Raw genomic sequence first — 16,200 nt, forward strand, 5'->3', positions numbered from 1 at the left:
AAATTAAGTAGTTTTTTTACAAAAATTCTAATTTTTTTTTTAACAATACAAAAATTCTAAATTAAGTTGTTAGTAATGACAAAATAAAAACATTATATTACAAGTATATGTAAAATGGCCTCTAAAAAATGTATATATTAATAAAGTGAGACTATACCGTCAAAAATAAAAAGTGAAGACTGTATATATTCCAATGTACTTTGAAATGAGTTGGTATTTTTTCTTTCAAATTAGTTAGTATATGGTAAATTTAGATGAACCACATCTAACAAGAAAAACCCAACCGATTTAAAAGGGGTTAAGAATTCAAAGTAGTAATCTAAAACTATCTTTATCAGAAATTTAGGGTTAGAGAGATGCTTAATTCAAGAGAAAAAAAGCTTTGGATTCATAAGAACACTTACAAAATGAGTTACATTGACTTCATCTCAAAGTAACTATTAAAAATTGAAGATAAGAGAATGTTGTAAAGACTTCATACACCCTAGAGAGACTGATTGGGACTCTAACATGTACGATACAAACTCTAGTATACTCCACTAAATCAACCCTTTGAAATTATAGAAAATTACATTCTACACAAAGAGAATTGAGATTTATATTTGTTTAAATATTACTTGAATAATTTTTCATCAAAATTCTAAGCAACTTGTACTTTGTCAAATTCAATTGTTCTCGTTAAAAACACAAACAACGTTACGAATTTTATTCGATTTCCTGTTAGAAGGTAGATTTGAAACGACACAATCCAGTGACAATGTATAGGTTTAGGATTAGGAAGATCGCATGCATTATTCCAAAAACAAAAGTAAAGTTAAAAAGGGTGGCGGGTCTATGTATGAGGCATGTTGGAAATGTTCCCTTTGAGTAAAGCTATCCCTTACTCAATTCTAGCATGATGTGGATATGATTTTTGGTAGTGTGTGCGCATCTGTGATCAATGTCAGTTACCTGCAAGTCTGCAATACAACACAAGAAAGATCCACAAGACCTCAACTTTTTGCTTTGAAACTTCAAGGCAACAATGCTGCAACTATCTTGCTTGTGGCTCCACCAAGTGCAAGTGGTAAATAGGCCACATGGGTCAGGACTTGGGGCAAATCAATAGGCTTCTATACTGCTGTGAAGTGGGAATTATGAATAGTATGTAAATTAGACTTGCATTATTTGAAAAATTGTCTTTACTTGTAAGAACGAGTCAATGAGACACGATATAAAAATATATATGAAATGCGTTTAGTGTTCTAGTGCTACACCTTACCTTTAAGAATCATAGTACTACTGATGATTTCAATGCTTCTCATTTCTCCTAGTCTATAAGTGCCATGCTTCTAAAGCATCTTAATGCATTTACTTAGCTGTGATCAACAATAAATCTTATGACCAACCATAAAAGATCCTTGGAAAGATGCGTTAATTAGACAAGAGTCTGGGAAACACTCGTAACGTAGTCTAGTAGCATATCGCATACTACTTCAAGTTTGAAAGTTTTAATTCTAGGAAGTGGACACTGGACAAGGTGGGCCAAGGGATTTTTTGTTGGTCCATCAGTGCAACTCAAACAGATATTGACTGGGAATCTCTACAAAATTATTTTTTATAAGTGTATATTTAATCATTGACTGCTTCCAGAATGAAAATTCCAAAATCAATGAAAGAGGAAACCATATTGTTATGTAAAGCAAATAAACATCAAAACAGTACTAACTCGAATTAACATCTAAAATTTACTTTGATCTTGTAAATTGTACCTCAACTGTAGGAATATCAAATATTCATTGAAGGTCAGCGTTTCTAACAAGGGTACAGTTGTACAGATAAGTTTGGGGGTATAAAATCACATTTCAAAATAGTAATTACAAACCATACGAGTTAGCCCTAGATTTGTTCTTACCCATAGAATTGTTTCGATTAGCATGTTCTTCGTCTTCCAACTTCTTTCTCCGAGCAGCCTCTTCTTTCTGTCTCCGAATCATCTCTAACTCCCTTTGTCGCTCCTCCTCCTTCCTTTGTAGTTCTAGAGCTTCTCTTCTCTGAGACTCTTCCACTCTCCTTCTATTCTCTTCAAGCATCTTATCCAGCTCTTCTCTCTCTTTACGAGCTTGTTCCTACAGAATTTCAACAAACACATCACAATTCTAGAAGCCATATATTAAAAGTAGTATGCACTTTTTTAGATACAAATCACAAATTGTACATTGGTCAGGTTTTAATGGTAGATATTCATTCAACACAGTCGCCTGATTATCATAGTGCTAATCGATAAAGATAAGATATGGAAATTTAAGCTAATGTTTCAATACAAATCTTGAATCAAATTTGGAAATCCCATTGAAAAATCGATTTTTATTTTATGAATTGATTACTATTTGTCACCAACAGGGCAAAAATCCTGGGTTCTGCAGGGTGGTACATTGTTTACCAGATAAAGATGTTTAAAGATATGGAAATTTAAACTAATGTTTCGATACAAATCTTGAATCAAATTTGGGAATCCTATGGAATAACCAAAAACCATTTTATGATCTATTTACTACTTCTCACGAACGAGGCAAAGATTGTGGGTTCTGCAGGGTGGTATCTCAAACAAAGACTTCATTCATACTAAATTATTATTTGCTGGAAAATTAACACAATTTCAATTTCGATACATGAAACCCTATTCAATTTAATTGCAGAATGATAATCAATAACTTTCCCTTCAATAGTCATCTCATAGAAAAAGGGTGCAAGACTGAATCAGAAAACTTACTTCTTTCCTTCTAGCTTCAGTAAGAGCATCTTGCTTTTCTTTTTCAAGTTGAACTTCAACATCATCAAACAGTTTCTTGACGCCTTCTGCTACACGCCTTTCAATTTCCACCTTGACTTCCTCTGAATTAAGCTTCTCCTCAACATTTTTTCGGATAGCTTCTTCTATTCTTCTTGCAGTTTCTTCCTCCAATAGTTTTAATTCTTCATCTTGTTGACGTTTGCTACTGCCAAATGCAAAATGATAAAGAACATAAATAAATGAACATTAATGAAAAAGAAAAATGCAGAAGCAAGTAATGTAATTTCTATACCCAGACGACATCATAAATTGTAGAAAGATATGAATTCTCAAGATTTCTTCCAAGAGAAGAAAATAAGAAAAAATTTGAATAAGAAAAATGCAGAAGCAAATTTCTATTTCAAAGTAAATTTTATTCAATTGAATTGGTTCAATACAAAGAAGAACCCGTTATATATATGAATATGAAAGGGGCTGATAACAGAAAAACAGAAAGTAACTGATAAAACTAACCACAAAAAAAGTAACTAATAAAACTAACTAACTAACTAACTAACCAACCAACCAATTAAACTAACTAATGAGAAGACAAAAGAAAGTCAAAGTTTAATTCAGTGAAGGCCTAAGAGACCATGTTTGGATAAACATCTTAATTTGCAACGTACAACATAAGCTGTGCTTATCATGATAAACACTTATGCATAAAAATGATAAAATAAACTTAAATTGTTTTTGTGTAAGGAATTTGTTTTTATAACTTATAAGCTACTTTGGAGAGCTTATAAAAATAAATTGAAAACAGCATGTCATTTGCTGTTTTTCATAAGTTTTCGTATGCCACTGCATAAGCTCAAATAAGTGTCTTATGGGTAAGACATAAAATTGAGCTTATGACTTATAGCTTACTTTCATAAGCTTATAGTGGTTTTTGATAAGCTAATTCAAGTAGCTAATAACTTAAAGCTTATCACTTCTTATCTCCATTTTACCCTTGCAATCTTAATTGACAAAAATAAATATCAATTAAATGGGCTTTTTTTTAAGTAATTTCATATAAGTTACTTCAACAGCTAATTGTATCAATTATCAAACATTATAAATTGAATAAGCTAGCTTATCTGTTGTCGGCTATAAGCTAGCTTTTAAATTATAAGTCATTCGCAATAAGTTTATCCCACAGAAACTACTTATCAGCAATCTGCTATTTTTTTGCGAAACAGAGCCGAAGTCAATTCAAATGGTCCTAATTATATATGAATAATAGAAAAGGATGGTTATGTACCTTTTGTTGTTAAGAGTTGGAGGATGGTCTTTTTTGTTGTGTTTGAGAGTGGGAGTGCGTGATCTGGGTGGAGGAGAGAGTGAGGAAGAGCTTCTACTTCTATGTCTTCGCCGGCGGTGGTGTCGAGAGCGGCGATGAGAGGGAGAGGGAGAGGGAGATCGTGAACGAGAGTGTCTTCTTCTATATGAAGGTGAACGTGATAAACTACGACCCATTCCTAAATCCTCAAACTCACACTACACTTGCTTCATTCAATCTGGTGTATGTTTGGTTTTACTACAACAACTTAAGTACCCATTGACATGACTTAAGTACCAAACACAATATCAATTAGTTTTTTTTTAGGAAAAAAAAAAATTTAAGTTATTTATTAAAAAAAAAAAAAATTTAGAATGCATAAAATTTGAATGGAATGAGCTTTAGCCAAAAATTGTTGAATGCTATTTCAAAAACATACTTCTCTTCAACCCACGTTCGGAACCTTTATTTATTTTTTTTAATATTTATATTTCAATATGTTTTTTTCTTCCATTTAATTTTTATTTTTGAACCGGTCCATTTAATTATTTTTTGAAGGAGGGTCCATTTAATTTTATTATCTTTTTTTAAAGGAATTATATTATATTTTTATCACTTATATATTTAATTTCAATATCGTTTAATTATCACAACTTCGCTAATATTTTTATTCACATTATCATTGAATGACACCAAATATTTTTATTCTCTTTCTTCAACCTCGCAGATACACACACACTCATTAGAGTTTAGAATAATACTTTATGTTTGTCTATCTATTTTTTTTATTACGTTAATGCGTATAATTTTTTTTTTTAGTGTTGCATAATATGTTCGTCTGCCTCGGTGAAAGAATTGTGGAGCTCAAGAATATATGTGTAATATGTATATAGTGTCTGTATATATAAAGATTGGTGTTTTCTTTTCCAATTATACTCTATAATAAATTTTGTTATAAGAATACCATATTTTTTGTGTCATTCAAAAAGATAAGAATTCATACTGTATGATATTATATTTGTTACATTGTTGGTGTCATTGAAAAAGAAATGTTTAGTTTTTTTAATAAGAAAAAATATGCATAGTTTGTTACAATATAAATGTGCAAAATATATATAAGTATAATTTTTGTAGGCATCTATACTTGTCGTTTTAATTAAAATCAAAATTTTATAAAAAAAATTATACGTATTACACAACACTAAAAAAATTATATGCATTAGCGTAACAAAAAAATAGACAGGCGGACATAAAGTATTACTCTAATCGCTAATATGCAGGTATATATTTTCGAGGTTGAAGAAAGGGAATAAAATTATTTGGTGTCTTCAGTGACAACGTGGATAAAAATATTTGCTAGGTTTTAATAATTAAACGATATTGAAATTAAATATATAAATGATAAAAAAATAATAAATTCCTTCAAAAATAGATAATAAAATTAAATGGACCCTCCTTCAAAAAAAAAATATTAAATGGACAGGTTAAAAAAATATTAAATGGAAGAAAAAAACATATTGAAATATAAATATTAAAAAAAAAAAAAAGAGGTTCCCAGCGTGATTTGAAGAGAGGTGCTTGTGAAATAAATTTTCGAGAAGTAAGTTTTGGACAATATTTTGCCAAACAACTTTCAACCTCAAAATAACTTTAAAACAAAAAAATAACGAAACCAAACAGCTTTAGCTTCTTTCTTAAAGAACTTTATTTTAACTTTGTTTTAAAAGAGCTTTTAGACCGTAAAAAAACATGGTCAAACGGTACCTTAATTTTGAGTAATTAATTATGTAAAATTGATTTTGATTGAAATTAAGGTATCAAAAAGATGATTTAAAAAATGGGTATCAAAGTTAACAAATTTGAAAATTGGGGGATCAAAATTGCATTTAGAGTTTAATTGTAGTGCTCTGACAGGTAAATGCACTTTACACAGTCATCCAATAGAATTTTGCCACATCATGCCTTTCTGAATAGGATAGTTGAATTAATTAATAAAAAAAACATCATTCTCACTTCTCAATTCTTTGCTTCTTCGCCCTATTGTTCTCCATCTCTTCAATCACAGTCTCCATGATCAATCCCGACGTTTGACGACATCCGACGTTGTTTTATGCACCGTAAGTAATTGAGGAACAAAGGGCAAAGTAATTGAAGGAGTGGTTGATTTCTTGAAACAAAGAAAATAAGACGGTGGTTGATATTGACCTCATTGGAACTGAAAGGTAGAAGATCCACCGTTTTCTTTCCCACACATCAGTTTTTGAACACTCTTGGTGGGTGTAACCGGGTGTTATCCCCCAATTTCTAATACACGCATGTTAATGACCAAATAATAATACACCATCCCCAATTCCAAAATCTCACATCTCTATGAAGGGTGCTTTGATTGCAGTGCATCGCCGGTTGTGTGAAGTTTCGAAGAGGACGGTTTGCACGACCTACACATTTATTGTTTTTAAAATTAATTTTTAATTCTGAATTTTATTGGATGACAGTGTAAAATATACTTTACACTGTCAGAGCACTCCAATTAAACTCTTTACTAATATAAATTTATGTATAAAATGTAATTTTGAAATCAAAAGTTATACTCAAAAATTGTTATCTGACATGTACCCTCCAACATTTGTAACAAATTTTGCCTCTTCTAAAAATAAAATCAAAGATACACTCAATTGTTAGGATTATCGACTCAATTTGATTAAGTTAAGAGGAAAACAGTTAAACGCTCTATATTCAAACTCAGATAAAACACAAGAATAAACTATTGTTTTTACAATTTTATCCTTTAAGAGAGAGGGTTGATTTATGTTTTCAACATGTTATTTATTGCTGATTGAAGAAAAAGATGTATAATAAATAAGGACATGTATGTAAAGAAATAATTAATGTAGTTGAAAATAGGAAAAATGTCTTATAAAAAAGAACAAAAAAAATCTCAAAAGGGTCTTATAATTAGGGACGGAGGTACTAATTATTAAAAAATTGAAAAATTGAATAGTAAGACTTTCTATAAGATGGTCCCTAAAAAAAAAAAAATACTTTCCATGAGACAGTGTTACAATTTGATGAAGAGATCTACAAAGTTTTTTTTAAAAGAAAATCTACAAATTGTTGTAGAAGATGATTAATAATTTAAAAAATGGGTCATTAACCTCTATGCATATGTTAAAATAACCCACAAATATAATTGTCATGAAAAAAACAATTTTAAACTATTTCAAAAATAAATGAACAATTTTCGATTCGAAATTTCTATCTTTAGTATATAAACAATTGTTCTTAGACAATCGTTAGTATCTCCGTTTCACCATCCACAATGGTGGGTGTTTCATATATTTAACACCATAAATAGACGTCTCTACTGTGAAGTATAATATATGGGTGCCTATAAAGAAGTTGGTTATGGAAACACCCTCTCTCTCTTCATTTTTTGTGGGTCCTATTTAATAAATCTTAATAAAATAAATTTTAGTGCTAACTTCTCCCCGCACAAGTTAAATAGTTTAAAATGAAAATTAAAAATAAATTTTATATTGAAAATATAACTTTAGAAATTTTTAAGAGATTGAATGCACACTTTCTAAGAAAAAAACTTCTACATTTGGCTCTTTGACTTATGCCCCAATGCACATGTTACCATTTGCCGAAATGTTATTATATAGAATTATTAGTGGAACCTATTTAATAATTTCTTTTAAGATGTTGGGTTGGAGAAAATCGGTGCTTATTGAATATGTGTCTTGTTAATTTGTGCTATAAGGACACAAGATAAAAAACTAAACGTAGTAATTTAATCTTGAAAATTGTGCATTCATAATATTAAAAGTTTAAAACTTATATTTTCGATGCAACATTTATTTTTTAGTTCTATTTTTTAATTCAAGTTAACATTTTTCATTAAATATTACCGTAAAATGAGTGAGGTAGATGTAAAGGACCCTTTAAGCATTCAATTTAAAATGCTCTGTTGTGGATAGTGTTACTTGGATAGCTATCTTATTTCAAAAACTAAAATTTTATAACCAATGAGAAAAAAAATTATTGGTTAACAAAGTTCAAATGAACCTTAAAATAAAACAAAGTTCAAATGAATGATTTAGTTAATGACTTCGGTAATAAATGATTTAGTTAACAAAGTCCTAAGACATAGTATAAATTTATAAGTTTTCTCTTTTATATACAACTTCCGTTACTTTTTAATTGTCATTTTTTGACATTTTACACAAACCAAGATAATCAATACTCCCTCCGTCCCTAATTATAAGACCCTTTTGAGAATTTCTTTTGTCCCTTTTTATAAGACCCCTTTGTTATTTCCAACTACATTAATTATTTCTTTACATACATGCCCCTATTTATTATACATATTTTTCTTCAATCAGCAATAAATAACATATGGAAAACATAAACGAACTCTCTCTCTTAAGGATAAAATTGTAAAAACAATAGTGATTACAAACAACTTTAATACAAATATCCACTTTCTTAATTCCCGTGATTTTAGCAAAAGAGTCTTATAATAAGGGACGAAGGGAGTAATTGTTAATACTTTTGATACAATAAGTTATACTTTTACTATAATAACCTTTTTCATTTAATATCTCATTTCATATACTCCATCCGTATCAAAATATAAGCAAAATTGACTTTTTAGGTTCATTCAATTAATGATGTATGTGGTTTATGAACTACATACATCATTAATTGAATGAACCAAAAAAGTCAATTTTGCTTATATTTAAAAACAGATGGAGTATTTCTCTCTCCGCAATAAATAACTAAGGATAATATTGGTAAAATAACATTTAATGTTGCATTGAATTTTGAAAGTGACAGTTAAATAGAAACAATTTTTTTTTTCAAAAGAGACACTTAAAAAGGAACGAAGAGAGTATTTATTAGTATTATACTCATTCACAATTAACGTGAAACAAATCACCCACATTTAAATTCAACATATTGATTTGATTTGTATCACTAATACTCTAATACTCCAAGGGTGGGCCTCAACATGGGCAGGAGGGCGGCCGACAGGGCCACTATTGTTTTTTGAGCAACAAAAATATTATATTTACTTAGTAGTTAATGGTATATGCATTTTTTTAATGATTAATTCTATTAATTTTTTATTTTTCAAAAATCATATTGATGAATTTTTTGTAAATATATTAAAAATGAAAATTTATGTCTTTAGGACACAAATTAAGGAGCTTAAAATGAAAATTAAAAATAAATTTTATATTTAAAATATAATTTTTACAATTTTTAAGACATTAAATGCATAAGTTCAAAGAAAAACATTTTACATTTACCTCAAATTCTCAAGGAAAACACATTAAAATAATGAGTTTTGTTAACGAGTGCTCCCTAAACACTAGTTGAGAAAGTTGAAATAATTTTTTTTTTATTGAAAACAACAACTTTTTAATCATTTACCTCTAAAATAAAACATTCCATTTTTCATCATTTCTCAATACAAAGTTTCCATATTAATCTCCGTGTTACCTCAAATCCTCAAAAGGTTTATATTCCCGGTGTGGGAAGTAGAAGCACCCACGTAAAACAAGTCAACTAGAGTGTAACAATGGGACTAGTATTTGGTTTGAGGGCACGACCTGACAAGTATCGTCTGTAGTTTGGTTTATTTAGGATCTAAGGGTCTGTTTGGGAAACCAAAAAAAGAGCTTTTAGCTTTTAGCTTATAGCTTATAAGCTCGTTTGACAAAAAAAGTTCTGTTTGGTAACACTTTTTCACCATGAACTTATAGCTTATTTCACGAGCTTATAAGCTATTCCAAGTAACGTTTGAGCTTATAACTTATAGCTTCTCACTTTTTCTTTCAATTTTACCCTTATTATTTCATTTAAATTGTATTTTTATCCATTATAATTTTTATAATAAGCTACGTAATAAAGACTACTATCCCTTTATTCCAATTTTTGTATATATATCAGCTGACCTTTTTTTTTTCTTGAAAAAATATATACCTTCGTTTTTTTTTTTTTTTACGGAACAAAATACTATTATTCTATTAGTGTTACTTTTTTTAATTTTTTTGAGGTAAGTAAGTGTTATTTTCTTTATTCTCTGTTATTAGTATTACTCTATTAGTGTTACCTTTTTTTTTTGTTTTTGAGGTAAATGTTATTTTCTTTATAAAGTAGAAACACTTAAATGATAATAAATATAAGATAAAATTTTAGTGAATAAAATTTAATTTAATTTATAATACATAGGATATATTAAATTAATAAATTTAAAGTATTTTTTTTAAAGAAAAATTAGTTTACAAAATTACAAATACTTAAATTAATGATATAATTTTTATTATAAATTAAGAATATTCTTTATGTCATTTTACATTTATCAGCTAGTTGAACCGCTATTTTTACTTAACACTTAAGTTAGCTTATCACCTAAAAGCTATCAGCTAACTTATCAGCTATCCGCTGTTTTTACCGAGAGAGCCTAAAAGTAGAAATACTTTGCTAAGCTTATCTCTTGTCACATCTGCGTTTCTCCAACATCACACGCATGACGCAATGCAACACAGGTTACAGGTTTCACCTATACATCATTATTACACGACACACGCTTTCACTCTCTGTTTTTTTTTTTTTTTTTTTATCTTCTTCCATCTTTGTTCTTCTTCAAAAGATTTTTTTCACACATCAAAACCATTTCTAACATAAAAAATGGCACCCCCTTCAGAGAAGAACCCTAGAAAGAGAACATGGGATCATGAAAAAGATTTATATGATTTCCTTCTTCACAAGATTAGGGACCCTAATACTCAAAAGAAAAAGCTCTACGACCTTCTTCTTCACAAATTTTACATTAACGATCCAAAAGCCGACTCAGACTTGATAAAGATCACAGATGGTCCATCCAGTATTATACAATCTCAGCTGCTTCATCTTCAGGAACAAAACAACGACAGCAACAGCAATGAAGAAGAAAATGAACGACATAGGTTTTTATTGAAGCATATGAAGCGTCATGGAAAATCTAATGTACTTGAGATAGTTGAGGATGATGTGTATGTAAAATATGGGGGGGATGAATCATCATGTGCAACAAAGAAAAAGGATAAACTTGGTGGAAAGAGACGTAATGTTCAAACAAATCGTGTGGTTTCAAAGAAGGGTGGTAGGGGTAGGAAATTGAAAGGTGCAACAAAACTCTCTGGCTCTGCTGCTAGGAAACGTGGGATTAACAATAAGAAAAGTGATGTGGCTTCAAAAGGAAATAAAAATGCTGGTAAAAGGAAAAGAGGACGTCCGATAAAGATTCCAGAAAAGAACGATGTGAATGAGGAAGAAGGTGTTTCAGCTGTGAAAGCTACATTTGTTGATGAAAGTGTGAAAAAGGAGATTCAAGATGATGATGGCGATGATGGTGATGATGTGATTGATATAATTAATGTGGAAAGCTTGGTAATATGCAATCTTAAATTTGTCAATTTTTCTTTTTTCTAATAGTCCACATTTTATCTTTCTTTTATGATGTGTATGTACTATTCGAATGTCATTGCTTCCAGTCAGCCCATCGGTAACCGTTGGATCGAGACCAAATGGTTCAGATCTTGATCCCATCTAACAGTTAGCGATGCACTGATTGTGTGATGTCGGGGGGCTGTCAAGGCAATTTGCTTTTGTACTTATTTGGTTGGATTTGTATGCACTCAAGTCATATGCACGCAGTTGGAACATTGGCAGGCGTTGAATCAAGATGCTATAAGTTTATTTTTCACTGTTTTAATCTAAACCCTAAAATATTGAGATTGAAATCTAGAATGTCCAACTTTTATCAAACGTCGAGTGCATGCGATCCAAATTGGTACTTTTCTGGTCGATTTTGTTTTTGTTGGCCGTCTGTGTTGCTTCCTAATTGAAGGATGAACTTTTTTGGTAGGATAATGAAGTCAATCCAAGGAAAGTGGCAGAATTTAGAGAAAAACTCATGAAAGAAATTAACAGGCCTTACTGTGAGGAAGAACATAAGAAACTATCAAGAGAAATTAATGCTCGAACACCGGTCCAAAAATACAGAGATCTGCGTGGGAGTAGCAAAACCTATAAGGGAGATCATGATGGAAAGTCTTTTCTTGATCATCATCTTGGTAAGTAGGATTTGGCCATCCTCTTAATTAGTAATAGCATACAACTTGTTGTGTTTGCAATTGCATTGCTATAACTTTAATAAGTTTATTTGTCTATGCTTATGTGAAGTTACTGTTTTCACTTTGAATATGGATCAGTTCAAACCACTTTGAAAATGTGATGCAACAATTTTCCCAATTGGGACGGATACTGGCTTTGTTATTTTGAAATTTTGCAACTGAGATATGTGCTTCATGTTGTAGATCTTCTAAAGGAATTAGAAGCAGCTCGTGATGATTTCCCCAAAGTTTTGCGTCTCCTGCGTGGATTTTTCTTTTGGTTGAAAGTAAGTATCTAATGATTCTTCCGCATCTCACTAGACGTTTTATTTGTTAGTCCTTCATGCATATTTTTCAAAAAAAAAAGCTCTTCATGCACCTCTCAATTGATAATGATGCCTATATATTCACCTGAAAGTTTTTAACTTCTAACACATTTCAAGATGTTTGTGTTGAGAAACATGGCTAGAGCTAGGGACAGAAACAGAATTGAGAGAAAGTCAGAAACTTTAATTTACTGAATACATGCTAGAATTGAGAGTATCTAGGCATACGGTTAAGTCAACCCACATATATGTGGTAATAGTTTGGCATGTCACTGTCTACAGCATAGTTTGTAATTAAATTTCGAAACTCTGTTGTAACTGTCTGGAATTAAACAACTGATCAAGAATGCCCTAAATTGAGTTCTACAATTGGTGGAATATATGAGAATTGAAAATCTATTTGAGTCTAATTCCGGAATTATAATTTGAAGTATAGAAATGCAGAAAGATCATGTACAAAAAAAATGCAAAAATATTGTTTGGAAGACGAGTGCAAAAAGAATCCATTATCTTTATCATGGCTTACGTTACATATAGACCTTTTTATTGGAGCAAATTTCCCCACCCCTATCTTTAATTTCTACATATTCATCGGTGTTTCCAGAATCAGAAGTGTCACAAAGTTCATGTTTTTACTGGATGTGTATATCGGAGTTGATATTGGGGTGTGTAAATTTGCTCCCTTGTTTATTTGTAACAATTTTACTGGATCTTCGCTAATTTATTGGCGCAAACAAGTGTTATCTTCATCTGAAGTTTTGAATATTCTTGTAATTTATATTGTATGATATCATCTTCAAAAACTTGCATCATGGTATTAGTTTAGAATTAGACTTGGTAATTTGGTTAGTGGTTCTCCTGTATTGCCCTCTTTTTGATCCATATGTTTTGTGTTATGTTATCGATCAGCATTCGCCGCTAGAAGGAGGGTTCATGCCATGGAGGGATCCATCGTGTTTTTGATGAACTACCACAACAATAAGAAAGGATGATAGTTCTGTGGTAGGTCCCTCTTTTTGATCTATATGTTGTGTGCTATGTGATCATAATTTAACACATGAGGGGACGTTTGTGCCATGGAAAGTTCCGTCCTGTTTGGATGTATTACCATCAACGATAGGAAAGGATGATAGTTTACTTTTTGGGTTTGATTTTCTATGGTGATGCAAGGTTGTATTACACCAGTCTAGTTAGAAATGGATGCACCGTAATTGTCTCCAATGTAATTTACTCTAGTTTATTTTTGTTTTTTAACTTGTGACTAAACTTGTGATGTGAATTTCTATTGTTTTTTTTCCCTTCTCTTGAAATATGATGAGATTTTAAGTCACATTCAACAAGACACCTTTTGATGACCGAAAGTGTGCACTTGGTCCTCTCTAATCATAGAAAATTATGAATGCGGTGCGACTTGGACCCTCAATTGATCTACCGAAATAATTCAGCGCCTTTCTTCTTCAAAAAAGAAAAAAAAATCAGTATCTTTCTTTCACTTGTGTTTTCCTATAAAAAATGCAAATCAACTCGAGCGTCTGCAAGAAATTGTTGGTAGTTGGCACCAATCGGTATGAGAGGGTTGGGTGCTTAATAAAAATAAACTATTGGCATTACTTCGTAAAATCGGAAACATGCTTATGTATTTAAAGCACAAAAAGGCCAGTAGTTAATTAGTATAACGATTCTTGCTTAATTAATTCCCATCACCAGAAGATTTTCCAGAGTGACCATTAGAGCTTCCATCACGGTCATCACTCATCAGCACTTCCAATGTCGCTTAAACTAGTACCATGCAAACCATCGCCTGTCGAGCTGCTGAAATCAGGAAAGCCTCCAGTAACTATGTAACATGTGAAGGCCTTGACTTCCTCTTGAATACATACCAAGTTGGTTCTGCAAGGCTTGCCGCTGTTGGAAATGTTGAGCATACAAAACGGAGGAACGAAGCCAATAGTTGTTGTTGTGTCATCTGCTGAGCTTGTTGCGCCTGCATGCAGTGTCCTCCCTGCTGCATCATTCCACTTGAAGGATACTGGCCAGTCGTAGTAGGTGGTTGGGGTTGAGAATCAGCTATTGCAGCCAGGCACATGAGATTTCTAAGCAGACTTGATTGGTTCTCAGCAGCCTTAATTTGTCATATACTTGATACAAATTAGGATATGCGCAATTGGCAAGCCAATTTGTATACATTGGTAAAATCCTAAAAACCACTTGAATAAACCTCTTTGGTGAAATCTTTGAGATTAAAAATGAAGAGTTTATTCCTCCAATAGAAAGAAGAGTTTCCTTATAAATGACTATCTAGCAAGTAGCAACAATACGATTCCCCTTTAATACCAAGCACCTCAATCATCTCAGTACTCAAATTAAACCAAACTAATTCATCATCTTTTCTTCTGAAGAACAAATTACCATTCATTCCCTCTCCAATAGGATGCTCAATGCAACCTAAGGGTCTAAGAGTGAAGAGTTTAGTCCATAATTTCTTCACACCGAATTCACCTAAAATTGATATTTGAAAAGTAGTCGTCTTTGCATAATTTCATATCAAACCAATAGAATGATTTAATACCATCAAGTACCTTATTACAATCCTTCAGGAAAAAAAAGTACCCTATTACAAATACAATATCAAAACTATCATTTATATCTGACACCAATATTGGCTTAAGTCAAATGACACCAATATTGGCTTGTCGTTATCATTATTACTCCAATGACAAACTCCATTAATATACACAAAAGCACCTACATTAGTTCCATAACACTGAGGCATATCCGGATCAAGTTTACTCAGAGTTACTTCTTGGGCTGTATATTTCCCATGTGTCATGGTGTGACAACCTAAGTGGCTCACCTTCCATATAACCTTCAAAACTAGGTAAATTTAGACGAGAATGTGCATATCAAATTACCTTGTAGTCATTCCTAACATGGTCATAACTAAATCTATAAAGATAAAAATATTCTACCTCATAATATACATATAAAATTTCCTTTTTCAATAATATTTTTTGCCGTATAAAAAGAGAATATGTAGACTATTTTCAATAATATGAAATTATTTATTGTTGTTATTTAGGGTCTCTTTGTTATAAATTAAAAAAAAAAAGTTTTAAATCTTATATTTGAAAAAAAAAGTCTTTATGAGAACTTACCCGAACATTGTAAAAGATAGTTCATATTCATTTCTTATAAATTAAAAGAGTAAGGTTTACATTCAATAACTCTCAAACTCATTGTTGTAGATTTTAACATAATAAAAATCAAGTATGTTTTTAAAAATATATATCTCTAAAAAATATTATATGCAAGGGGTTCTCAGTGAGCTTCGTATTTTAAGCATTTTTTATTTTATTTTATCAACCATAAAACATTATTGATTTTCTTTTAATCGACTAATATTAAAACAAAGATATCATTGTGAGTTTATATTAGTAGGTAGGGGCATCCCCAAATAAATACAAGGGTCTAAGTTCGAACTTTAGACATTTCAGTTATCTACGAGTAAAATAAATAGACAAATTGAATTGTCTGTTACTTAATTAATACAAATACATATTTAATGGCATACATGCATACATATATTTATACCCGTTATCAAAATAAGTAAATGGTATAAATATCCTTTCTTAGATA

At 30.9% G+C, this 16,200-nt stretch overlaps 2 protein-coding genes and 1 pseudogene across 2 annotated transcripts; 1 reads left to right on the forward strand and 2 right to left on the reverse strand.

The window, feature by feature from the left end:
* Positions 1–1,704: 1,704 nt before the first annotated feature.
* Positions 1,705–4,346, reverse strand: LOC25489871 (uncharacterized protein At1g10890). The gene is made up of 3 exons (XM_013606150.3): positions 4,056–4,346; positions 2,753–2,978; positions 1,705–2,108 (listed from the first exon to the last, which is right to left on the reverse strand). The coding sequence occupies exons 1-3, from the start codon at positions 4,268–4,270 to the stop codon at positions 1,857–1,859; spliced, it is 693 nt and encodes a 230-aa protein (XP_013461604.1). The 5' UTR covers positions 4,271–4,346; the 3' UTR covers positions 1,705–1,856.
* A 6,250-nt stretch (positions 4,347–10,596) lies between these two features.
* On the forward strand, positions 10,597–13,894 carry LOC25489872 (uncharacterized). The gene is made up of 4 exons (XM_024777897.2): positions 10,597–11,513; positions 11,992–12,199; positions 12,443–12,525; positions 13,474–13,894. Exons 1-4 carry the CDS (start codon positions 10,773–10,775, stop codon positions 13,525–13,527), a joined length of 1,086 nt encoding a protein of 361 aa, XP_024633665.1. The 5' UTR covers positions 10,597–10,772; the 3' UTR covers positions 13,528–13,894.
* A 360-nt stretch (positions 13,895–14,254) lies between these two features.
* LOC25489873 (GRF1-interacting factor 1-like) lies at positions 14,255–15,394 on the reverse strand (annotated as a pseudogene).
* Between the last annotated feature and the right edge of the window lie 806 nt (positions 15,395–16,200).

This window comes from Medicago truncatula, chromosome 3, assembly GCF_003473485.1.
Source record: "Medicago truncatula cultivar Jemalong A17 chromosome 3, MtrunA17r5.0-ANR, whole genome shotgun sequence".
Classification (NCBI taxonomy): domain Eukaryota; kingdom Viridiplantae; phylum Streptophyta; class Magnoliopsida; order Fabales; family Fabaceae; genus Medicago; species Medicago truncatula.